The sequence below is a fragment of the Mastigoproctus giganteus genome, chromosome 14 (genome assembly GCF_048544385.1).
Source record: "Mastigoproctus giganteus isolate SK-2022 chromosome 14, ASM4854438v1, whole genome shotgun sequence".
In the NCBI taxonomy this organism is placed as follows: domain Eukaryota; kingdom Metazoa; phylum Arthropoda; class Arachnida; order Uropygi; family Thelyphonidae; genus Mastigoproctus; species Mastigoproctus giganteus.
Window position 1 is genome coordinate 71,122,990 of NC_143588.1, and position 27,623 is coordinate 71,150,612.

The window sequence follows — 27,623 nt, forward strand, 5'->3', positions numbered from 1 at the left end:
ACTTACAAAACACTAACAATAAGGAAAGTCAGAAGGGACCTATAAATACTTCCATTCATTAAAATTGTATTCGCTGTAATGGGATCTCACTCACTCCATAATGGAGTACATTAACTGTACAGAAGTTCCTCAAATCTAACACATAAATCTGATTAAAACAAATACTGCCTGAAAAATGAAATCAAGAATACTAACTGTTAAATAACACAGGAAGCAATATTTTTGAATATTATATGCTATAACTACCTTTTATCCAAAATATATTAACAAAAGATATGCTGACACCAAAAGTGCAGCCAAAACAGAAGTGGAACTGAGCAAATTTTAATCCTTAATTTTTTTTTAGCAGCATACTATTACTGAAATGGTATACTAACTTAAATAATTGAAAGAAGTTAACATATAATTGAGGTTGATTTCCAGTTTCTTAATGCTGGCTCATCCTCAACTTCTTTGTAGTTCATGACACAGAACTTAATTATCACATTTCTTCCCCAACTCCCAAAAAAAACCATCAAAAAATGGAATTTTGTTACAGTATAAAACAGACATTTTATGACTAATTTTAAATGCCTGCTCACTCTGAATTAAAACAGATTTTTACATTTTTCTCTTAATTTCATATAATCAACTAAAATAATTTTATTTATTGGATTATTTTGCAAATAGTCTATATTTTTTAATGCCTTTAGTCTCTAAATTAAAAATTTAAAGGACACTTAAAGATGCAGGTATACATTTGGAAATTATGTTCGCAAGTTTGGAATTATACCATTTTAATTCCAAGCAGCCTATAAGCAGAAGATTTTCCCCATAAAGTACTAACAAAAATGAAAATTCTAAAGTACTGAAAAAATTCTAAACAGAATTCGGTTTCCACAATGCACCAACAAAAAATTACTGTTTGGCATTTAAACATTAAAAGAAATGGGTTGTCTTTTCAATCAGCAAGAAAGGACATGCTGATCACCCATCCGACCCCACAACACAACACCTGACATAGTGGGTGAAATCAGAGTTTGTTGAGAAATCTAAAGAAATCCTTGCAATGTAGCTTACGAAACATAAATATGAGCTATACCAGAGTGGGAAAAATCTGACATTCTGACTTATGAGCATATCCTTATTTAGCATTTTTCAATGAGATTCCAATAGGCTTAAGAACAACCACACATTTTAAACACAATACGGTGTTGTGAGAAAGCTGACTTTTATTTAAACAATTGTGAACAAATGAAATGCTCATTACTGAGCTTTATAAAATCTCTTGCGTTCTTAATGAATTTCAGTATATGGCGTGCCTTCTTTCCAGTATTAGTATCTTTGTACTTATATTCACAATCACTTCTGAAGTTTATCTCATTTTTTTCTCAATGATTATTCCTTTTAATCATACGTTATGAAATTGATTGACACCAACTGATTTTGCAATGTTCACAGTGGAGGTTTCACTCGTTACTCATTAAAACCACGGCTATTTTATATGAAGAATATTTTCAAAGGCAAAGTTTAAAAAATAACCTTCACACAGCTAATGATTTGAAATAAATAATAACAGTAAAGTCTTTTCAATTTCTACAAAAATTGCAAACTGTACTGCAGAATTTTATTATTCAACTATCTATCATTTCACAAAGTGGAGAGCATAAACAATTTAAAATAATTAACAAGATTTATGACAATTTTTCCTTCCATGAGCAAGCGAAATAATTCAATAAATATAATACAAGAAGATGAAGGTATCACTGTCTATCTGTCTAAGATCACAATAAGACTGCACTAAGGAATACTGTATTCAGGAATTTGGATATTGCATTTGGAATATTACATCCACAGGACTTCTGGAGTAGGTTCAGAGGGTGAACAGATTGATTAAGGACACTAATTGATATCTATAAGAAGAAACAGATCTAGCCTGGCAATTAGATTTTGATGGGGGGGGCTAACTGAGGTGTATAAGGCCCTAAATGGGACTGACAGAAGGAATGAAGGAGGTATATTCAGGAATAAATTACTTGCTAATATTGGCAAAATTCAAAGCAGAAATGGATGGTCACTTTTGGATAATGGGGAAATCGTGGGTGGAAAGGTTTTTGTTTTTTTTTTTCAGATGCAAAAAAGCCCACTTCTTTGCATCATTTGGCACTGATCTATAAAGAAATATTATAGAATTATAAATAACAAATAAAATATGTTCAAACATAAAAACATTAAAGATTATAAAAATGTGCTGTCATGACTAATAACTTTGCATTACTAGGAATGTTTAATAAAATGTTCAAACCATGCGAATTTAGGCAGCTACACACTACTTACTTTGTAGCATAATCTATTACAACAGGATCCTTGGATGTTCCAGTGATGGCATCATGATGCTGAAAGAGTCCTAAATCCCGCCTACTTTCAATTAGAATTTTCATTAGGTTTCCAATGAATGATAAGTTATCACTGTTAGCATTACTCATTTTGGCCCACATCACTGAAAAAAGGATTTCTGCTCCCCTAAATTAACATTAATCAAAAAAAGCTTTTAACATAGTATAAATTTATATGAAATAATTATGAATTTAAAAGGAGTTAATCTTGCTAATTATATTAGATACAGCACTTGTTCCATTTGAAATTTGCACATTTTATGGACACTAATAGTGTAGATATGATTTGTCTAATATAGTCACAATACAAGATAACAGTAAACCCTCTGCTAAATTTTATAAATTGAAAGGTGTTCCCGCATGGAACAAATACTAAATTTATATATCAATCCTATTATCTTTCCAAATCTGACCCTATTTCATTTCTGACATTAAAATTAATGTTGGAAAGGGAAGTAAATTCTCTTTCCTTTTTAGATGCTTTATTTAGGAGAACTGGCCTCCAAACTGAAACTTCGACATACAGGAAATTAATGTGAGCAGGCCAATTGACACATTTCTTACAACCTATGCATTAATGTTATTTTAATGTAAATTTATTTATATATCACAACATTACATATGTATATAACATATTGAAATTAATAAAAAAAAAAATACTCAGAAAAAGACATCCTGTTAACAGCTGCATAGCAATTTGCCAAGGTGCTGGTTTAATATATATATATACACCTGTGAACTCTTCTGATTTAATCAGATTTCCCATAATTGGCTGTATCTTTCAGGTCCTTCTGAGTTTTCAGTCAAGTTTGTATTTATTGTTTAAATATTTTTTAACCGGACCTACAAATATGTAAGCACTGATTGAGAAGAACAAAGGAGCAGTTATCAGGTGTTTTGGATAGTGAAGGTGATAAACATAGATTTAACATTTTTTTTGACTCTTCATCTGTAGTTGGTGTCTCCTCAGTTTCTGCTCCCCATAAGTCTGTTGATCTTTGGAAGCAGGAGAATAAATCAGATTTAGAAAGTATAGTATGTCAGAATGGAGTAACAGGTTCACATGGACGAAATGATTATGGTGATACCTTGATTTGATTTTAATTTTTTTTTTTTTTAAAGGAGCATTAGCAACTAAGGCCATATTGCTCCAGGATATGCGGTGGTCATTCTCTGACCTTTCTGCATCCTCCGTATTTGGTGGTGACGGACTCGAACCTCGGTTTAATCAAGAAGCGTGTGCTACGCACCGCTGCTCCTTCCCACCTGGCCACGGAGGCGCCTTGGTGATACCTTACCTAAGCAAGGTGGGGTAAAGATTTCAAATGGATGGAATGATGGGGATACATCTGCAGCTTGCATTTCCATAAAATGCATGTCCTCTTGCAGAAGCTGGTATTAGGAGAGTACAAAAAAGTTCTCATTTAACAATAGTGGGTGTAATGAAGTGGAAATTGGATGTGAAAAATCTGATAAATCAGAACAAACAGACTCCGAATCTACTGAATCAGATTCCATTGAATAAGAATCAGGGTCATATGCCTCGGTTTTACATGAGACGGGATGTGAACAGTCTGCCAAACTAGAACTAACAGAATTTGAACTGACTGCATCAGATATCACTGCATTGAAATTACAGTTGTATGAGTTGGTTTTATGGAGTGTTGTGACCGGATCCAATGGATTGAATTCTATTATGAATTTACCAAAGCAATTTATTTCCTGACAGAGGTGCTCCCCTGCCTAACAATGGAGTTTCTCTAGCTGAGCCTTCTCCTCACTGTGGTGGTTCTTGTGATAAAGAGGAAGAGTTAAGGTCAAACGGAATGGACAATAGGGTTAAAATGGAACACCTTAGAACTAACAGTATTAAGCTGGATCTTGTTACAGTTTTACTTTCACTACATTCTATGAACATATACCAATGCTAGAAGTATAGTAAATAAATTTGAAGTGTTGGTCAAGACATCAAAGGTGGATATTGTTGGGATAGCAGAGAAGTGGTGTCACACAGATATAAGAAATGCAGAACTGAAATTTGGGGAGTATAATGTGTACAGAAAGGATAGACAGGATAGGAAGGGAGGAGGTGTTATGCTGTTAATTAAGAAAAACAAAATCAAAAGAAGTGCATCCAGTTGATATAGATGAACAGTGCACTTTTGAGTCAGTTTAGTGTGACATAAGCACTGGGAAAGCAAAAATAAAAGTAGGAGTGTGTTATAGGCCTAATGACTCGAATGAGTACAATGAACAATTGTACAGAGAAATAGAGTGGGCTAGTAAATCAGAATGTCATATAATGGGGGATTTTAACTTCCCAGATATTGACTGGAACTTGTGGGCTGGTCACTCACACACTAGTAAGACTTTTGTGGATTTATTGGATGATTGTTTTTTGCAACAGCATGTTCGAGAGGCAACCAGAGAGGGTAATACTCTTGATCTGGTTATCAGCAGTGATCATTCTTGTATTAAGAATTTGCAGATAAAGGAACCACTAGGTGGTAGTGATCACAGTGTACTGATGTAGGATTTACTTAAAGATAAAATTACCATCAGGGGTAAAGGAAAGGGTTTTTGTTTCCATAAAAGTGAGTACAGTGATCTCAGACAGTTTTTAAATTCTGTACAGTTGGATCAACTGACAGTGTTACCAATAGTAAATTCTAAGTGAAAAGCATTCAAGGAATTAATCGTGGATGCTACTAAAAGTTTCATACCTATTAAGAAATATTGTTCAAGGTTTAGGCCTAAATAGTTATCAAATGAACTAATGAGACTCGTGAGAGAGAAGAAAAATGCATGGGATGCATATAAATTATCAAGCAACTCAGAAGCCTATGGCAGATATAAGCTAGTCTGTAATTGGGTCACAAAGGAACTTAGGCAGGGGAAGGCAGATTACGAGAAATCTTTGGCAAAAGATACTAAGAAAAACAGCAAGGATTTTTTACTTATATAAACTCTAAAAGGGGATGAATCTGATTGGTCCACTTGATATCGATGGTTCAACTGTTAATGATCCTGATAAGACAGCAAACAAACTGAATGAGTATTTTGCATCTACATTCACACATGAGGAGTTATTAAGGTTTGAAAATGGCAGAAGGTTATCAAATTGTAGCAGGGTGTTTAATGATTTTGTAATAACTGAGAGAAAAGTAGAGGAAATATTGTTGAAGTTAAAGATAAGAAATGCTGGGGTGGATGGGATCTATCCAGTTATATTAAAGGAGGCAGCAAAGCAACTAAGCAAACCCTTAGCTATAATTATGAGATCATCCTTGGACCCAGGGGAAGTCCCCACGGACTGGGGATGTGCAAATGTATCCCCAATTCACAAAGGGGGATCAAAGGGTGACACAAGTAATTACAGACCAGTTAGTTTAACTTCTGTTCCGGGTAAAATAATGGAGTCACTGGTTAAAGATGCATTGCAGGATCATTTAGACAAGACTGCAGCAATAATTCAGACACAGCATGGGTTTGTTAAGGGAAAGTCTTGTCTGACAAATTTGATAGAATATTATGATGTGGTTACAAAAGAACTGGATGCAAAAAATAATTTTGATATCATATATTTGGATTTCAGGAAAGCTTTTGACACTGTTGCACATGGAAGACTATTGTACAAATTGGAGCAGAATGGTATTAAGGGTTAGTTGCTACAATGGATAAAAGGATGGTTGAGTGGGAGAAGACAGAGGGTGATAATTAATGGGTGCTGCTCTTCGTGGACTAATGTTATTAGTGGAGTCCCACAGGGTTCGGTGTTGGGTCCTCTGTTGTTTTGTATATTTATCAATGATATTGATGAAGGTATATCAGGCTTAATGTCGAAGTTTGCAGATGATACAAAGGTTGGCAGGGTTGTTAATGACAGTAATGCCAGTGTGCTATTGCAACAGGATCTAGATAATTTGGGCAGATGGGCTAAGAAGTGGCAACTGAAGTTTAACCTTGACAAATGCAAAGTACTACATATGGGTAGAAGTAACCCCAGAGAAACGTACCAACTGTGTGGTAGTAAACTTAAGGTGGTAGAAAATGAAAAAGACCTGGGAGTAATTGTGCAGTCAGATATGAAGTTTTCTGAGCAATGCAGACAGGCTGCCAGGGCAAGTCATGGGGTTTTGTCAATGATATATAGGAATTTTGCTAGCAGGGAAAAGGAGGTGATTATCCCTCTGTATAAGGCAATGGTCAGCCCATGCCTTGAGTACTGCGTACAGGTTTGGAGGCCTCATTTTAGGAAGGATATAGATTTGCTTGAGCGTGTACAGAGAATAGCAACAAGATTGGTGAGGGGAATGAAGGGATCCTCTTACCAAGAGAGGCTTAAGTTCTGCAAATTGCAGTGGCTGGAGACTAGGCACCTGCGGGGTGATCTGATTGAGGTGTATAAAGCCTTGAATGGGTTGAGCACGCTGAATTCTGATGGGATCCTTCCACTTGTTCAGATTACGAACCTAAGTGGGCATAAATTCAAATTAAGAAAAGCCAGATGTAGAATAGATGTGCGGAAATTTGCCTCTAGCCAGCAGATGGTTAATTGCTGGAACAAACTTCCATCTGTCATTGTGAAAGTTGATAGGTTAAATAAATTTAAGGAGGAACTAGAGAGGCATTTGGAGGGAATGGTGTGTTTTTTTTTTTTTTTTTTTTGGCTGATGCTGCATAAGCTCATACACTTGCTTTCTTGCATCACATGCCACTACTACTACATTGACTATGGACATATTTTAGAGGAGGAAAAGAAGATGCGCGACCACAATGCTCTACAGAATGATAATGCACTGGACTAATGATTTAGATGACCTTCTGCTGAATAGGGTATTGAGTACATTGCATGATAATATGATGGTTTTCTTGAATTGTACTGAATCAGAGCTGAGCAATTATACTTATAATGGTTTGTTGAGCAGGTAGAACTTATTGATGGGTTTGCCTCTCAGTTGTTCCAATTGGAGGAATTGCATTGATTTGGACAGTTCGCAAAATCAACATGCAAAATGTACACTATTTAGTGCAAATTCTAGCATATTAGGTCAGAAAGTGAAGAAGAATCAGAGAAAAAATAGAAACAAAAAGAAAAGGACACTAAATCATGTGATGCAGCTTCTGATAGCACGGAGAGCGAAACATGGGACTCTGGAGAAGGTTCAGATGATAGCAGCATCACAGAAACAGAATCCAGTTCTGTAGTAGATTTTGCCAATGGAGATATTTTCACCGAGGGAAATCACACATTTTCAGGTGCTTCAGATATCAAAGAAGAAGAAAGTACTTTTGAGGGGACTCTCATCGACCGTCATCATCGTCATAATGTTGAAAATAGCAGCTTCATTGCAAACAATGATCTAAAATGTGGAAGAGGTAGGAGGGGAAAAAGAAACTAAAAGATGTAATAAAGGGGGGGGGGGAAATGGAATACATAAATACACATAGTGATAGCAAGGCACAGAAGCTTAATGTCAATAGCTTACAAGACAGAATAAGATGGTTGTAGGATAGATGTGCAGAAGTTTGCCTTTATCCAGCGGGTGGGTGATTGTTGGAACAAACTTCCATCTGTCGTTGTAGAAGTTGATAGTTTAAATAGATTCAAGGCAGAACTTGACAAACATTTCGAGCGAGTGGATGGGTGAAATAAGGATTTTTTTTTTTTTGGCTGATGCTATATAAGCTTGTTTTCTTGCATCATGTGCCTTTGCTAATGTTAATGCTAAAAAGTATGAATGGTAATGTACTTCATCATGGCTTGCAAATATACTGTAGAGAAAAGAAAAAAACCCAGTTTTTTAGATGCTGAAGAAGCATGAGGTTGTCACGGGCATTCTCTCAGATATGCTGCCAGACAGGCTGTACTTGCTACCTGGGAGTCTAAAACTCTGATTGAACTGATATTCGAGTGACATTCAAGTCAAGTGGACCCAATTTTGGCAAAGTCCGGAAGGTCTGTGACAGCCAAATCCTCTGCGATAGCACCTTACCGATGGCGGGACTGTTAGTAATCCTAGGTATAACCTCCATGCAAAAGCACTGTGGGTGACCACCCAGGTGTGAACCAACAGGGGTCAAGGTGTGGTGCCCACACCACATGGAGGAATGCTGCCTCTCTGTGTTACCAGACAATACTAGGTGGTAGATGACTCTCATAAACCAGTGCAATACCACAACTTTGCTTATTGGAGGCTTGAAGTAGTGGAACCCATGTTTAGTCTCTAGAGTTAAGTTCCGTTCAACTCTTCCCCATCTCTTCCATCATGCAGTATGACTTTTGAGGAAATGATGAACATCATGGCGAGATCCAATCTTCCTTACATTTCGAGGGTACAGCTCTAAAACAGTGTTCATAGGCCGGCCGCTACTTAGTACGCTGGACCGAACCTATTGGTAACTCTTTAGAAGGCTTCAGGATCAGCTAGTGTATAATCTTGCTACCTCTACTCTGCCAGATAGTGACTGGAGGGAGTCCGAGTAGTGTGTGTATGGGGAAAGGGGGGCATTGTAGAGGCCACGTTATGTCAAGGATCTGGGTATATTCATACCATGTGTACGCCATATCCAAAAATTTCATTACTTCATACAGCATGTCTCCCCCACTTTTTCTTACTATTGAATACACCATGAATTGTCAAACTAATAGAGTAAATTTATCTGCAAAAAGATCTAACCCTCCCAAACACTTCCTGTTCATTTCACAAATATACATGGTCTCAATTCTAATCTCAAAGACGTACATTTCCACTTGTAGTCTGCCAAGCCCCACACACTTTTTCTGACAGAATCTCAGTAATCGGTTGATTCAACTACTTCTCATCTCAGTTGCCAAAATTATTCACTGTATGATTCCCTTCACCTCAAAGGTGGTACTTGTGCATACGTCCGTTACGATATTCCTGTCAGAGACTTGGTAATTTGGAATCTCCTCTCTTCGATCTTCTCTGGCTTCAAATCTCTGTACCTCATTGTGTCAAATTCATCTGTTGTCTACCATTCTGCCAACTCCACTAATCACTTGGAACTCTGACTTCCTCTCTCTGCAACTTGACTTTCTCCAGTCCAACTTTCCTAACAGAGAAGTCGTTTTCCTTTGCGATTTTAATGTTCACAACTCCAACTGGCTTCCTTTTTCTAGTCACATTGACCCAGCTGGTCGAGATGCTGAGGCTTTTGCAATTACTAATGACCTTGCACAGATTGTTCATTTACCTACAAAATACCAGACAATCCTAACCTTGGCACCTCTGTAGCCAGGTGGGCAGGAGCAGCAATGCGTACCACATGCTTCTTGATTAGACCAGGGTTCAAGCCCGTGCCTGCCAAATACGGAGGATGCAGAAAGGTCAGGGAATGACCACCGCATATCCCCAGAGCAATATGGCTTTAGTTGCTAATGCTCCTAAAAACCAAATAACAAACAATCCTAACCATACAGCCAACACGCTTGATCTTTTTCTCACAAACAACCCTTCTAAGTACATGGTTGAAGTGTGTGGTCCATTAGGCACCTCAGATCACAACTTGGTGATTGTCTCTTCTCCAATGGAGCCTTTATCTCATGGCTATTCCCAACCTTGTGTTGTTTTGCATTACAAGAATGCAAAATGCGATGACCTACGAGATTTCTTTTCTTCTTTTTCTTGGTTAGATTACTGTTTCAAAACTTCTTATATCAACATTTGCTCAGATCGTGTCAGTGAAATTATTCTTGTAGGAACAGAATCTTTTATTCCACACTCCACTTTAAAATCTCGTCATTTATCTAAACATTGGTTTTCCAATAAATGTGCTAAGGCTGTTCAAGACAAGAATGTTGCATATCATAATTGGCTTGTTTCCAATTCTTCAGTTTCATTTTCTACCTACACCAAAGCTCACAACAATTGTAAAGCATTAATCAGTCCACACTAGATTTTGAACAGGCTAAGAGTAGAAAACTTGCTTCTTGCCCTAATGGCAGCCGAAAATTCTGGTCTCTTGCCAAAGCTATTGGCCGCAACTTTTGCCCATCTTTTCTCCCACCTCTGTCAAAACCAGATGGTTCTGTTGTCACTTCAGCCAAAGATAAAGCTGACCTGCTAGCATCCCATTTTTCTTCCAACTCATGTATTAATGAACTTGGTAAAACACCTCCCACCATTCCCAACACACTCCATTTAATGCCTCCTGTGGTCTTCCAACAGAAGGATGTCAGAAGGATTTTGACGTATCTTGATGCTAAGAAAGCTCCAGGTCCTGATCTTATTTCTCTACTTGTTCTCAAAACCTGTGCTCCTAAACTTACTCATGTTCTTTGCCGCCTTTTTTCACTTTATAATTCCAAAGGCATTTTTCCTTCTGCTTGGAAATTTGCTCATATCTAGCCAGTTCCTAAAATGGGTGACAAATCCCTCCCATCCATTTATAATCACATTGCAATTACTTCTACTCTTTCTAAAGTAATGGAGACATCCATTAACCACCAACTCTTAAACTACCTAGAAACCTTCCGTCTGATCAACGATCACCAGTATGAATTCCACCAGTGTCGATCCACTGGTGATATTCTGGCTTATGTTACTCATTTATGGACAAATTCAATAGAAAAGTTCGGTGAAACACAAGCAGTTGCTCTTGACATCTCAAAGGCTTTCAATCGTGTTTAGCATAAATGTCTTCTAAACAAGCTTCCATTTTATGGTTTGCCAACTGTTTTTTGTAATTGGTTATCCAGTTGTCGCTCTGACTGCTCACTGAGGGTAATGGTAGATGGCTCTCTGTCTTCTAACTTCTCCACTAATGCTGGTGTCCCCCAAGGTTCAGTTCTTCCTCCCACTCTTTTCCTCTTGCATATTAATGACCTTCTTCCATTGACTGGAAATCCTATCCATAATTTTGCCGATGATAGCACATTGCATTCCACTTTTCATTTTGAGAAACCTTGCCTTGCTCAATCAGCTTCTACTTCTCGAATATCTGCTACCAATTCCTTACATGCCGATCAAGGTAATTCTCCAGTGGGGCAAAGACAACTTAGTTGATTTCAATCCTCCTAAAACTCAGTCTTATCTTATATCTCGCAAAAAGGATTCTTCTGCTTCTATGCTTATCTTTGGTGACACTCCGATTTCTAGGCAAAATGATATAACTCTTTTGGGGATTACCCTGACTTCTAATCTCTCTTGGCACAAGCACTTTACAAATATTGTTTCCTCTGCATCTAAAAAAAACTTGGTTTTATCTTTTGCTCTCGGCGTTACTTTTCTTCCAAACAGCTGTTCACTCAGTACAAATCGCAAATCTGCCCTACCATGGAATATTGTTCCCACATCTGGGGCGGTGCCCACAAAACCTCTTCCAGGCTTCTAGATTCCATTCAGAAGAGACAGTTAGGTTAATTAATGACTCCTCTCGAACAGAGTCTCTCCACTTGCTGTTTCATAGATGTACTGTTTCTGCTGCATGCCTTTTGTACAGATTCTTCCATGGGCACTGTTCTTCTGAATTGGCTTCTATTATTTCCGCTCTCTCTTTCAAAACAGTCTGAACATCTGCCACCACCAGCCAACATCCACTTACTGTCCAACTTCAAACTCACAAAACCAACTTTTCATCTTCCTCATTTATTAATTCAACTGCTGTTTTCTGGAACAACCTTCCTTCGTACGTATTTCCTGAAAATTACAGTCTACAGAAGTTCAAGTCTAATGTCAACAAATATCTTCTTTCATCTTCCCAACCTCCAACCCAAGCACGGTACTTAGTTCTAATACCTCCTGTGTTTGCGGTTTTCATTATAAAGAAAAAAAAAAAAACAATATTTGTAATGTGTTTATGGCAAGAGAGATTAGAATTCGGGGTAATCCCCAACAGAGATATATGATCTATGATATATGAGAGAATCAGAGTGTCACCGAAGATAAGCATAGGAGCAGAATACTTTTTGCAAGATATACAACAAGACTGAGTTTTAGAAAGATTGAAATCAACTAGGTTATCTTTTCCCCACTGGACAATTATCTGGAGATAAACATTTAAGGAATTGGCAGTGAATATTCGAGAAGTTGAAGCTGTTTGAGCAGGGCAAGGTTTCTCACACTGGAAGGTGGAATGCAATGTGCAGTCATCAGTCCAAAACTATGGATAGGATTTCTGATCAATAGGACAAGGCAATTAAAATAAAGGAGCTAAAGAGTGAGAGAAAGAACTGAACCTTGGGGAATACCTGCATTAGCGGAGAAGTTAGAATACAATGAGCCATCTACAATTACCAGTGGTCAGAGAGAAAACTGGATACCCAATTACAAAAAACAGTTGGCAAACCATTGGATGAAAGCTTATTTAGAAGACCTTTATGCCAAACACAATCAAAAGCCTTTGAAATATCAAGAGCAACTTCTTGAGTTTCACCAAAAATTTCCAATGAATCTGCCCATAGATGGGTAACATAAGCCAGAATATCACCAGTGGATAGAGGACATAATTCACACTGGCGATCATTGATCAGATGGAAGGATTCTAGGCAGTTTTAAGAGTTGGTGGTTAATTGATTTCTCAATTACTCTAGAAAGAGTAAAAGTAAGTGCAATGGGATGATAATTGGATGGGAAGGATATATCACCTTTTTAGGAACTGGCTGATATGAGCAAATTTCCAAGCAGAAGGGAATATACCTGTTGAATAAGAAAGTGAATAAAGGTAACACAGAACAGGAGTAAGCTCAGAAGCACAAATTTTGAGAACAAGTGAAGAAATACCATCAGGACCTGGAGCTTTCTTAGCATCAAGATTGATCAAAATCCTTCTGACATCCCTTTTACGGAAGACCACAGGAGGCACTGAATGGAGTGAACTGGGAATGGTAGGAGGTGGTTTATCAAGATAATCAGTACACAAGTTAAAAAAAAAGTAGAATGCTTGCAGGTCAGCTTCGGCTGAAGTGGCAATAGAACCATTCAGTTTTGATAGAGGTGGGAATAGAGATGGGCAAAAGTTGCAGCCAATAGCTTTGGCAAGAGACCAGAATGCTCGACTACCATTTGAACAAAAAGCAAGTTTTCTACCCTTAGCCTGTTCGAAATCTAGTTTGGACTGATTAATAACTGCTTTACAATTGTTGCCAGCTTTAGTGTACGCAGAAAAATGAAACTGGAGATTTGGATACAAGTCATTTGCGATATGGATACGAGTAATCTGTGATATGCAACATTCTTATCTTGAACAGCCTTAGCACATTTATTGGAAAACCAAGGTGTAGATAAAGGACAAGATTTTAAGGTGGGGCATGTTGTTGTTGTTTGGTTTTTAGGAGCATTAGCAACTAAGGCCATATTGCTCCGGGGATACGTGGTGGCCATTCCCTGACCTTTCCCCATGCTCCGTATTTGGTGGTCATGGGCTTGAACCCCGGTCTAATCAAGAAGCGTGTGCTACGCACTGCTGGTCCTGCCCACCTGGCTACGGAGGCACCAGGTGGGGCATGGAATAAAGGATTTCATCCCTACAAGAATAATTTCGCTGACACAATCTGAGCAAACGTTGACATCAGATTTGAAACAGTAATCGTAATAGACCATCCCATTTTGCATTCTTGTAATGCCAAACAATACAAAGTTGACAATGGCCACGAGAGAATGGTTCCATTTGAGATGAAACCATCACCGAATTGTGATCTGAGATGCTTATAGGACCACTCACCTTAATTGTGTACTTGGAAGGGTTGTTTGTGAGAAAAACAGTGGTTAGGATTGTCTGGTATTCTGGTAGGTAAATGAACAATTTGTACAAGGTCATTAGTAATTGCAAAAGTATCAGCATCTCGACCAGCTGGATCCATATGACTGGAAAACAGAAGCCAGCTGGAGTTTTGAATATCAAAATCACCAAGAATTAGGAAAGCTGGACTGGAGAAAGTCAAGTTTCAAAGAGGCCCAAATGATTAGTGGAGTTGGGAGACCAATAGAAGCAACAGATGAATTTGACAGAATGTGGTAGAGAGATTTTAAGCCTAAGAATATCCAAAAGAGAAGATTTCAAATTACTAAGGGGAATATCAGAGTGGGCGTATGCACAAGTACCACATTTGAAGTTAAAGGAATCATACATCAAATAATTTAAAAAAATGAGATAAGCATTGGTTGAATCAAGTGATAACTGGGATTCCGTCAGAAGGAGTACATGGGGTTTTGTAGAATGTAAGTGGAAATGAACATCACTAAGATTGCAACTGAGACCACGTATATTTGTGAAATGAACGAGGAGTGTTTGGGAGGTTTAGATCTTTTTGCTGATAATTTTGTTCTATATTAGTTTGACAATTTATGATGTATTGAATAGTAAGAAAAGATGGGGCCACTCTGTATAAAGAAATGAAATTCTTGGATATGACATACACATGGTAAGAATGTAATTAGTTTTTATTTAACTTACCTTAAATATGCTTCCAATATGCGATCCATATTTTTATAAAATGGCCTTGAGGTATAATATCCACTCCAGTAATGATCATCACGATCAGCATAAGTAAAAAAATCACCTATCAGCGCAGGAAAATTTGAAGGCATATTTCTACCATCTACTCCACTCTCTTCTCTTAATGCTGAAAAATAATCATCAAGAGTACCAAATTGTGCCTGCATAAGAGAGAGAATAAAAAATTAACATAAAGAAATTAATTAAAGATATATAAAGACAGTTCATTATTAAAACAATGCTTTATCATATGAAGTTTCAAAAAAGAGGGCATAGATTTGATAGATACTATCATAGATAGATTTGATAGATGATATGTACACATCAAGATTAGTATGAAACTTAGTTCAAGCACTGAGATGGTCCATCTTATACAAGTTTCATACTAATCTTGAAAATTTATATAAGGAGTTTACTAAAGACAAAAAGTTAAATGTATTTAACCTTTTTTTACAATCATACTATTTCAGATAAAACAAATCAATTTAATAACTGTATATATTGCCATTTTAAACCCATCAAACTATAATAAAATTAAAATGCCTTGACGTGATAGTATTAGTATTGAAAAAATGAAAGGAGGAAGCAAGCTTGTATAGCATCAAGCCAAAAAAAAAATAATAATAAATTAAAAAATAACCACTTTACTTGCCCACTCCTTTAAATTTATTGAAACCAAGCACACACTGCCAGAAGTTTATTCCAACAATCAATTACTTTTGGTTGAAGGCAAAGTTCGGCATATCTTCTCTGAAACCATCTTTTTTCGATTAAAATTTATGTCGCCATGTGTGTGTTGTCTGAGATGACTAGTGCAGTGCAGCGACTAGATGCTACCAAAAAGCTTGCTTCAAGCAAACAATATTTGACTCTAGCAAGCATTTCCATTTACTTTATTTGGATTACAGATTGTGCTTAATGCATGTCTTTTATTGGATGCTAGATATTGCTAATTTTAAATTCTCACTTTAGAGCACTTGACAATTATATGCAAGAATTGGCTTCACAAAGCCTGATGAAAATTTTCCTTTTATTATTTTTTTTATGTTCAAACTTCTATAACAAAAGAATTAATAATACAGATAAAAAAAAAAACCAAACCAAAAATGAAGAAATACTAAAATTCACACTGACATCACTTTAATAGATATTTTTATATTCAAATTTAAGTTGCTTTGGTGGACATTTACCACCAACATGTCAGGTAAAGGCTTTAAAGCAGTAAGGGGGGGCCCAATAGTAAACTCTGTGGTACTTCTGTAACACTAGTCCATTTAAAGTAGTGGCCATTTAAAACCTCCGTCACTTACCACTTAACCATTGCTTTATCCACATAAACTTGCCCCTAATGCCAACTTGTACAACAACCATTCATGTGGAACAGTAACAAAAGCTTTAGCTTATGATATCAAAATTATTCTTTGCATCCAGCTCCTTTGTGACAAACTCATAATAGCTACTCAAACTGATCAGGCATGACCTTTCCTTAACAATCAAAATCTATGCACTGCTTGCCTTGCTTAGTTCCATTTCTATCCAGATAACCTTGCATTACTTCCTTAACTACTGACTATATCTTCACTGGTACAAAAGTCAAGCTTACAGATCTATAATTATGCACTTCACCCTCTTTTTTTTTTTATGTTCAAACTTCTATAACAAAAGAATTAATAATACAGATAAAAAAAAAACCAAACCAAAAATGAAGAAATACTAAAATTCACACTGACATCACTTTAATAGATATTTTTATATTCAAATTTAAGTTGCTTTGGTGGACATTTACCACCAACATGTCAGGTAAAGGCTTTAAAGCAGTAAGGGGGGCCCAATAGTAAACTCTGTGGTACTTCTGTAACACTAGTCCATTTAAAGTAGTGGTCATTTAAAACCTCCGTCACTTACCACTTAACCATTGCTTTATCCACATAAACTTGCCCCTAATGCCAACTTGTACAACAATCATTCATGTGGAACAGTAACAAAAGCTTTAGCTTATGATATCAAAATTATTCTTTGCATCCAGCTCCTTTGTGACAAACTCATAATAGCTACTCAAACTGATCAGGCATGACCTTTCCTTAACAATCAAAATCTATGCACTGCTTGCCTTGCTTAGTTCCATTTCTATCCAGATAACCTTGCATTACTTCCTTAACTACTGACTATATCTTCACTGGTACAAAAGTCAAGCTTACAGATCTATAATTATGCACTTCACCCTCTTTTTTTTTTTATGTTCAAACTTCTATAACAAAAGAATTAATAATACAGATAAAAAAAAAACCAAACCAAAAATGAAGAAATACTAAAATTCACACTGACATCACTTTAATAGATATTTTTATATTCAAATTTAAGTTGCTTTGGTGGACATTTACCACCAACATGTCAGGTAAAGGCTTTAAAGCAGTAAGGGGGGCCCAATAGTAAACTCTGTGGTACTTCTGTAACACTAGTCCATTTAAAGTAGTGGTCATTTAAAACCTCCGTCACTTACCACTTAACCATTGCTTTATCCACATAAACTTGCCCCTAATGCCAACTTGTACAACAATCATTCATGTGGAACAGTAACAAAAGCTTTAGCTTATGATATCAAAATTATTCTTTGCATCCAGCTCCTTTGTGACAAACTCATAATAGCTACTCAAACTGATCAGGCATGACCTTTCCTTAACAATCAAAATCTATGCACTGCTTGCCTTGCTTAGTTCCATTTCTATCCAGATAACCTTGCATTACTTCCTTAACTACTGACTATATCTTCACTGGTACAAAAGTCAAGCTTACAGATCTATAATTATGCACTTCACCCTCTTTTTTTTTTTATGTTCAAACTTCTATAACAAAAGAATTAATAATACAGATAAAAAAAAAACCAAACCAAAAATGAAGAAATACTAAAATTCACACTGACATCACTTTAATAGATATTTTTATATTCAAATTTAAGTTGCTTTGGTGGACATTTACCACCAACATGTCAGGTAAAGGCTTTAAAGCAGTAAGGGGGGCCCAATAGTAAACTCTGTGGTACTTCTGTAACACTAGTCCATTTAAAGTAGTGGTCATTTAAAACCTCCGTCACTTACCACTTAACCATTGCTTTATCCACATAAACTTGCCCCTAATGCCAACTTGTACAACAATCATTCATGTGGAACAGTAACAAAAGCTTTAGCTTATGATATCAAAATTATTCTTTGCATCCAGCTCCTTTGTGACAAACTCATAATAGCTACTCAAACTGATCAGGCATGACCTTTCCTTAACAATCAAAATCTATGCACTGCTTGCCTTGCTTAGTTCCATTTCTATCCAGATAACCTTGCATTACTTCCTTAACTACTGACTATATCTTCACTGGTACAAAAGTCAAGCTTACAGATCTATAATTATGCACTTCACCCTCTGAACAAACCCTGTGAATAGGCACCATCTGTATATTTCCAATAGGACTTCCCCTGAATTGAAGAATGTTCTCAATATTGATGTTTGCAATATTATTGCTTTGATTACCTCCTTTGCTATTTATTTTAGTATTTAGTATTATTAGTAATGGCCGCATGGTGCAAGAAGCCTATGGTTTAGGCTGCACCAGCCTAAAAAAAAAAAAAAACTAATAATTAATAAAAGAAAAGGAAATTAAACCTAACATCCTACGCGTTTCCCTCACCCGAAGGTACTATCCAGATGACCTTTGAATTTCCCCAAACTGTCAGCCTCTACCACCCATGTAGGCAACTTATTCCAGTAATTTATAACTCGCTGGCTAAAATAAAACTTCCTGCAGTCCAATCTAAACATCTCCCACCGTAACTTGAATTTATGTCCCCTAGTTCTAGCATCATTTATAATCTTGAAAATTTCGTCCTCATTCATTCTACTGATGCCTCTCAGAGCCTTAAACACCTCAATCAAATCTCCTCTAAGGTGTCTAGTTTCCAAACTCTGCAACCCACATATTCGAAGTCTTTCTTCATAAAGACGCTCTTTAGCCAATCTCACCAGGCGAGTTACCCGTCTTTGTACCCTTTCAAAAAGCTCGATGTCTTTCTTTAGGTGCGGTCTCCATACTTTAACACAGTATTCCAAACGTTGTCTAACAAAAGCCTTATAAAATGAGATTATCATGTCCCTATCTCTACTTGCAAAAGTTCGATAGATCATCCGATAGGACACCATGGGCCTTCCTTGCAACCTGTTTACAATGCTCAGAGAATTTCATGTATGACCATATCGTAACACCCAAGTCCCTTTCCTCCAGTACTGGGTTTAGTTGAACTTCACAAAGTGAATAAGTTATTTTGGGATTACTGTTTCCCAGGCGTAATACCTTACACTTTGTTGGATTAAAGCATAGCTGCCATTTTTCTGACCATTCCTGAAGTCTATCTAGGTCTCTCTGAAGAAGCTCAGCTTGACAGTGATCATTAACTACTCTACCAATTTTAACATCATCTGCAAATTCAGACATCACACCCTCTATCCCTTCATCAATGTCATTTATGAAAATTAAAAACAACAGTGGTCCTAACACTAATCCTTGGGGAACCCCACTTCTTACATCAACCCAATCTGAGGAATAGCCATTTATCACAACCCTCTGCCTCCTGCACTGAAGCCATCCTGATATCCATCTAAGGATTTTCACAGTGATTCCAACCTGTTTAATATAAATCCAATCAGCCCCACATGCCTTGTTCACTTTTTATCTGCAACAATTTCTCTTCCACCTTACTTTCAGTTGCCACAAAGTCATTTATTTAAATATGTTTCTGGTGTCCCTATCTCTAAAAATATATATAGATACATCCAATAAGTCATCATTCAATAATTCAATCTTGTGATTGGTCTCTCTCTCTCTCTCTCTCTCTCTCTCTCTCTCTCTCCTGGGCCATTTGTTTAAGTTCTTCAAAATTTCTAAGTCCTGCTTCATCCAGTAACGTCCTGATGAAGGTATTTTTTGGTCTTCCCCTATGGCATTTCCCCTCTACCCTGCCCTCCATGGCCTCCAGAAGTAACCCACCATGTCGTATTATGTGTTACTTCCTCATTTGATGCTTTTTCAGTCCATTTGATTTTTTCCATCTTGCACCAGCACATCTAAATCCTCAAATCTTTTTGTCTTTCTTTGTAAGAATCCAATATATATATATATATATTTTTTTTTTCAGTTTGTCAGCAACCTATACAGGAACATTAATAGTTAAAAAAAAGGTAAAGTGTAGCCATTATCAACCCACTGCAGGATGGAAGCCTCCTCAACAATTCATGCTGAGGGAAATGGACCATAATCTGCCACGCTGGTCCAGTGCAGGTTGGCAGATCGATCGTATTCAGGGGCTTGAACCCCAGTCTACTCAAAGAGCATGTGCTACTGCACTCGCGCTCCTGACCACTCGGCTACGGAGGCTTATTAATAGTTATGCCATTCATAATAATATGGTTAATTCCATTTTTTCTAGTGTTAACATAATCAAAATTTTTTGTGAATTTTCTCTGCACAATTAGCTAAAGATATCTGCCTTAGCACAACTGACACTTAAGTAATGTATACTTATGATTCTATATCCCCTGACAATTTACAATCATCCCATGCATTTTTCTTCTCTGTGCTGCTAAACTCAAGAGTTCATCTGATATCCATTTTGGTCTTAAACTTCAAACAATATCTCCTAGTCCACCCTTGGACATTTGAGAAACCCTCAACCCCCCTCCCACTGACTTCTGAGAACCCTCACCATTCTCAACACAGTCTTTACTGTTGTTCAAGCTCTCCCTTGAAATATTTATAATTTAAAATAAGCTCGGGCAGTTTTCTTTAGCAGAAAAATTTCATAAAATTGTCACTTAACATAAGAAATAGCAAACAGAAAATGAATTTAATGTGAAATAATTAATGCTTTTTTCCCCCCATAAGTTCAGAAATCCTAGATTTCAAAGATGAAAATGTGTAATGCAAACTGCTTTCAACAGCTAGTTAATTCCTTGTTTATGCTTTTACTGCGACTATCAAAAGCTTTTTTTGGCAGAGGTACATTTGGAAAAAATACAAAAATGTGTAGTACTTCTTCTCCCCAAGCTTTTGAGTAAATTGGAAAATATTTTTTCCTAAAATTCCTCCAAGCTCGAGTTATCAAAATTATCTTTCACACTTAAATTGTATTTCATTTAAAGTTTTTATTCTTGCAATACTTCTCCTGGCTAAGAATCAACATCAACTTTGAATGGATTTTGTACTAATTTATGAACAGGGTTGGTAGAGAGTTGTCTGAAAAACAGCAGATGAATTTGTCAACAAGACAATCCAGATGAAATGCAATTTTGTTCTTTGTGCTCAGTTTAAAAAAAAAAAAAAAAAATTGGACACCTCCATTTTCGGCAAGTAATGAAAATATTAAATAAAGTGAGAGAGAACACAGAGTTAAACAAAACATGTAAACTGACACAAGCACAAAACATTTTTAATTTAGTACAAACATAGAACACAGAAATAGTAGCTTTTGGCTACTGTATGTAGCCTTTATCAACTGACTGAGCACTGGTCAGCAGTGGTTTTGTGTGTGGGTTGACCTTCAACGTGTGTAAGCACGAGAGGTCATGGAGGAGGAGGTGTGTGGAAGAGTGACAAGGGAATGGCTTCGGGATAGCCACATTTGCTGAGGTTGGATTTGATCCTGTCAGCAAATGTGGCTATCCTAAACAGACCATCAATTACTAGGAATTGCGTATGTCATTCTTACACAATGCCGGAAACTCCTCATCCGACGGCTGTCAACCTAACACATCCAGTTTCGCAGGCATCGCCCGCATTCATTTTACCCTACATTATCGCAAGGCATTTCCAAAATCTTATGTAGCTGTGACATCTGCACCATACAAACACCCGGCAAAAAACTGCAATCCAGTTACCCCTCCCTCTAAAAACACCGATACCACCTCTGAAGCGGAGTGCAATCATTTACCGCATACCCTGCAGGAACTGTGATGCAAGCTACATCAGTGAAGCCATCAGTCTTTTGGAAGACCACCTGAGGGACCACCACATTGCCATCACTCGCGCCAACTTTGCCCAATGGGCGCTAGCTGCACACTGTTGGCAGGAGGGACAAAAATTTACACCCAACAATACTAAAATCATAGGCTTTTCAAGTAATTTCAAGATCCGCCGTTGGTTAGAATCAGCACCACTGAAACTACACTCAACAGAGACTGCGGCACCCACATACACCCCATCTTCGAGCCTTTCATACTTTGTGAGGTCGGCAGTTCCCATCGCCGGTCACCTACCTCAACCCCTCCCCGACTTACGTTGAATTTGCAACTAATGCAAATTCAACTTTACATAAGTTTTTTCCGGCCGGTGCAAACTGAAAAAAAATATGGAAACTTATTTTGTATCTGTAGGGATAAATGGAGGTATTGTGAAAATATCATAATGTGAACCCAATAACATATTGTTTTTTCTTTTCTTTTCTTTTTTTTTTTTTTTGTAATTTGTTCTAAGTCCTTGGAAGTGGAAAATTTTACTATATTACTAAGCTATTTATCTCTCTAAAAGGTCATATTTATAACTGAAATTGCACTACACTTTCATCATTATCATATGTTTCCATTATAATAATCAATTCTGAACGCCTTTGTGATATTTTTCTACAGCACGTTTCTGGAGGTCACGACCAAAAAAATAATATGCACTTTCTGGTTTATTGGGCTTTTCTATTAGTGCAATCTATTATAAATGGTCAGCAAACTCGATCTTATTGCATTTGCGATATACCGATGACTGAAATTCCGTGGGTTTTGATATGGTGAAATGTGTTCCCCTTCACTGAAATCTTCAATCGTGTAAAAAAACAAATTTTCAGAAACTTCTCTTCGTTCCTATTTACATATTACAATGATCAAGGGAAAAGAACTAACAAAAAGCGCAAGTGCTGGCAGTGCTAGGAAACGAAACAAAATTGATTTAGAAATGAAGATGAAAAATGATTAAGAAGTACGAAGCAGGACGAAGTTTGTTGCAAGGGAATTAGGTCTCGCTGCTTCAACAGCGAATACTATTTTAAACAACAGTGCACATATAAAAGAACATGTCAAAAGATCAACGCACTTAAGATCAACAGTGATCACAAAACGGTGTTCAGGTGCTATATTGAAGATGGAACAGCTATTAATAATATGAATAGAAAATCAGATTCAGAAGCAAGTGCCCCTGAGTCCAATGGCCATTCAAGCAAAAGCAAGAAGTATTTATGAAGATATTAAGGATAAGTACAGCGAACCCCAAGCCAAGTTCGTGGCAAGCAACGGGTGGCTTAATAGGTTCAAGCATCATGCTGGTTTCCAAAACATTAGAGTATATGTTGAATTCACCAGTGCCGATTCTGCAGCTGCAGAGAAATTTTGTGATGTGTTGGAAAAAATTATTGATGAAGAAAAATTTTTAATGTTGATGAGACTGCTCTGTATTGGAAAAAAATGCCAGAACAAACATACATTGCCAAAGAGGAAAAGATAATGCCAAGTTTCCAGGCTTCAAAAGATAGGGCTACGCTCTTGCTTGGGCTAATGCAGCAGGAGATTACAGATTAATACCACTGCTTGTGTACCATTCTGGACTTGCATTTAAGGGCATCAATAAAGCCACCCTACCCATGCATTTCCGACCGAACCAGAGAGCATGGATAACAATATCTCTCTTTGAGGATTGGTTTAAATGAGGTTTCATTCTAGAGGTTGAAAAATATTGCAAGACAACAACATTCATTTCAGGATTTTGCTTCTATTAGATAATGCTCCTGGACATCCTATGCACCTAGATGATTTCAATTTGAACATGAGTCATATTTCTACTGGCAAACACAACTTCATTCAACCAACCTACAGATCAGGGTGTTGTTTCGAATTTAAAAGCATATTATTTACACACAACATCTGCTCAGGCATTGTCTGCAGTAGACACTGAAAACAATTTTACGTTAAGAGACTTTTGGAAATCCTACAATATTTACCACGCCATCTTAAACATTAACAAGGCCTGGGCAGAAATTACTAAAAGTTGTTTAAATGCCACATGGAATAAAATATGCCCACAGCACGTAAAAAGTTATAGATGGCTTTGAAAAAGGTATAGATAAGATTTTAAAAGTTGCAGAGATACTTCACAGTTGGAAGTTGTTGCCGAAGACGTGGAGGAGTTAACAGAGGATGAAGAGAAGGAATTATCTAATGAAGAACTTATTGACTTGCAGGCAGCGATAGTGAAAGAAGAAAATGCTGACGAAGCTCAAGATGAACCCAATGAGGAGCCGAGACACTTCATCACCAGAGATGGCAATGGCAAGGTTTGAGAAGATGGATCCTGACAGCGAACGATTCTGAAAAGTTAACAGAGGGGCGAATGATATGCTTGCTTGCTACAAAGAAATCTATGACAAAAAGAAAAAAGCCACCGTCCAGTCATCCATTAATGTTCTTTCGTAAGGTTGAGCGGCCGACCCCTTATAAATCTCCACAGCCCTCAACTTCCGCAGCAGTGTACTTATCGCTGAAGACATCAATTCCGACAACGATGCTCGAGAGGTTAAAATTAATGATGTTATGCCTGTCTCCTCTTTTTTTTGTAATTTTTAAAATTGCACGCTTTTGTAATTTTTCCTGCGCATGAGATAAAAAATTGAATAAATACAATAAATAATTCTATTCGCATGTTCGTCGAACATTTCTTTTTTGATTCGATCAATTCACTTTGATTCAATCAGAGAGCTCAGTTGTGAGTTCTGCACAAGCATGGGGAAAATTCCAACTTACATAGTGTTCCATGAAACGCAACCCTTACATTAATCTGGGAGTGGCTGTATAAACATATATTTTTGTTTTCTTTCTTTCATCCTTCATGCAAACAATTGGTTAGTGTTGTGGGGGTTCCTTAGAAATCAGTCACTTTGGTCAGAACACTAGTTCAAATGGAATGCAGTATGATTAATTTTCTTTTTCATATATATATATATATATATATCTCTTTATAAGTACATTCATAGACTAATTTGCATGTTAGATATACTGAAAAACCCAAAGACAGAATACAAAGTATAAATGCATAACATATTTCTTTACATATATATTTTGTATTACGTTTCTAAACCAATTTATATTATAAATATACAGTAAATGCTCGCTTTAATGGACCTCAATTTAACGGACTTCAGAAATAACGGACAGTGTATAACTGAACCAGGCTTTTCCTTCATATAGTACCCAGTGACATAACTGCCTCAATCCGATGGCACTTGCTATCAGTTAAAATATTTTCAAAATAAAGCAGGTACCAAATACCTATGGATTTTCCTCGTCATCCCATTCCATTACCTTGCTAAGGATGTTAAACATCAGTAGAAAGTCATCTGAACCTCCAAGCAAGGTTACTTGACAACTCTTCAGACTGAATAAGCTTTAGTCAGTTTCCATTTAAATATGCAACACCACAAAATTTTAAGCTGTTCTGCTCCACAAAAAGAGTGCAGTGAAACACAATAGTACAGCATTTAATATTTTTTATTTGATATTACAGCACTTTTTCTTAACATTCAACCATATATATTTCTATATATGTATTCTATATATTCACTATATGTATTTCTTTCAAGTTTAACGGACAACTGGATTTAGCAGACAGGCCTTATCCCCATAGAGTCCGTTAAATCAAGGTTTTACTGTAATTATAAATCATGTTTATATTGGCTCTAGATTCCACACAAACTCACCAACAGGAATTAATTATTTACATATTTAGCTCACCTCAACATGCCAATCTTCTCTGCCATTCATATAGTCAAATAACTTTTGATAGTTATTGAACTGCTGGTCCCATTCAAGACTTTTATCAAAACGAAAGTCATCACCCAATGGCACAAGCAATGCATTTGTGCGATAGAGTGATGCCTTTTTACGATACTGGTCCAGTAAGAGCCATGCTCTGTAAAAAAATCCAAGTATATACATCACAAAACAACATCTTCAATAATATAAAATGATTCATTAATTGAATTCTCTTGGTATATATAAGCTATGTAACTGTAAGAAACAATGTGGTAAGGGACATCCATGATGCAATATTCCATTTAGCTTCTAACGTATGTAATGAATAGCATAATGCTACACACAGGAAACTCCTTTTAAAATAATTTGCACTACATCATGTAAGAAAACTCTAGGTGATAGATAACTGTCATCACCTGGGGTTAATACCCCACCTTGCTTAATAGAAGCTTAAAGTGACAAAAATCATTTCTAGGTTTCCAGAGCAGAGCTCTGGCATCTCATCATCTGTTCTTCTATCGTGCAGTATGAGTCATGTATTTTGGGGGTATGATGAGCATCATGGAAATGTTTAGTATTCTTCACATTTTGAAGTTACAGTTTTCACAGGCCATCTGCTAGATAATCCACTAGACAAAATCTATTGATAATACTCTAGAAGGTATCTGGATCAGCTAGTATATATTATCTTACTGCCTCTACTCTACCAGCTATGACTAGTGGGAGTTTGAGTACTATATACAGAAAGAAACTGCCAGGGCCACATTATGTTAAGGAGCTGGTATACCGAAAACCTTTTAGGGCTAGAGCCTCATGTTGCGAGCAAGTTTATTGATGTATAAGTTAGTGCTAGTGCATCATTTTAATACACAGCAACCTTCTAAAGTAGTACATAATTGACATTGTTTAATTATATCTCATATTGTGAATACCTTCACGATGAGTTGCCATGATATTGCACTACCTCGAATAAAACTTCGCCAATGGAGAAGACTATTGTTACTTATTCTCGGCAGATACCACCACCCAGACGGCACCGTTTCAAAGCTTGTTGGCTTCTATTCGGTGGGTGGGCAGGTACCCTGGTGTTGCAATGATGACAACCCAGTTGTGAAGTATAACTCCACAATATGAGAGATGCCTCATGGTGTTGCACAGCATCAGGCATCTCTCATAACATTAGTTCTGAAACATTAGTTCCAACCATAATCCAGCAGGTAACAACTCACAATATAAAAGTTTTACTTTAGATCTATAAATGATGATGGAATATAAATCAAGTACTGGAACTCAACAATCACCACCTTTTCTCTTGGTATATACAATAACAATCAGCAGTGATAAAAATAATGAAAACTTGTGAACAGGGCACCGAATCTTAAGTTTTTAGGACTATTTTAGCACCATTTTCAGCTACAGCCAAAATTTTAAAGACAGATAAAAACAAATCAAATCCAATATTTAACACAGCTATTCCAATTTTTCTTTGGCACATTGAGAATTTAAATATGCAATTATTTCTGAAACCATCTGGGATACCAAGTTGCTTCATTAACAAAATTATAATATATTGACTATTAATCAATTAATCAATTTATTAATTCATAATAAACTGATAATAGTGTAGCACAGTTTGTGTTCCTTCCTATAAACAAATAGTATGGCATCCTAATCCTAAATTCCTGCAAAATTATGATTAAAATTTACTCATTAAATTAAATTTAATTACTTATTCAATACTTGATAAATTAAATTTATTTACTGTAAATAGTTGTCAAAATTCAAGATTTAATTTCTCCTCTGAGATCAGTATCCTATTAAACCAGAGTTTTCTCAAGTGAAAGAGTTGAATTATTTAAATATTACATTTGCATATATGGAATATCATATCATGGAGTGCAGCTATGTTGTTTTCTTGGGAAGTTCATGCTGAAATTTTATTTTGTGTGTGTGTGTGTGTGT

The 27,623-nt window shown here is 36.6% G+C and overlaps 1 protein-coding gene across 1 annotated transcript in view; it reads right to left on the minus strand.

Moving 5' to 3' along the window:
• LOC150075225 (alpha-mannosidase 2-like) overlaps positions 1-27,623 on the minus strand; it is a 253,553-nt gene that overhangs the window by 128,962 nt on the left and 96,968 nt on the right. The window contains exons 8-10 of the mRNA XM_090388915.1: positions 25,641-25,818; positions 14,793-14,995; positions 2,317-2,502 (exon numbers count right to left, since the gene is read on the minus strand). Of these exons, the coding sequence (XP_090245041.1) occupies positions 2,317-2,502; positions 14,793-14,995; positions 25,641-25,818 (567 nt within the window). The remainder of the gene's footprint in view (positions 1-2,316; positions 2,503-14,792; positions 14,996-25,640; positions 25,819-27,623) is intronic.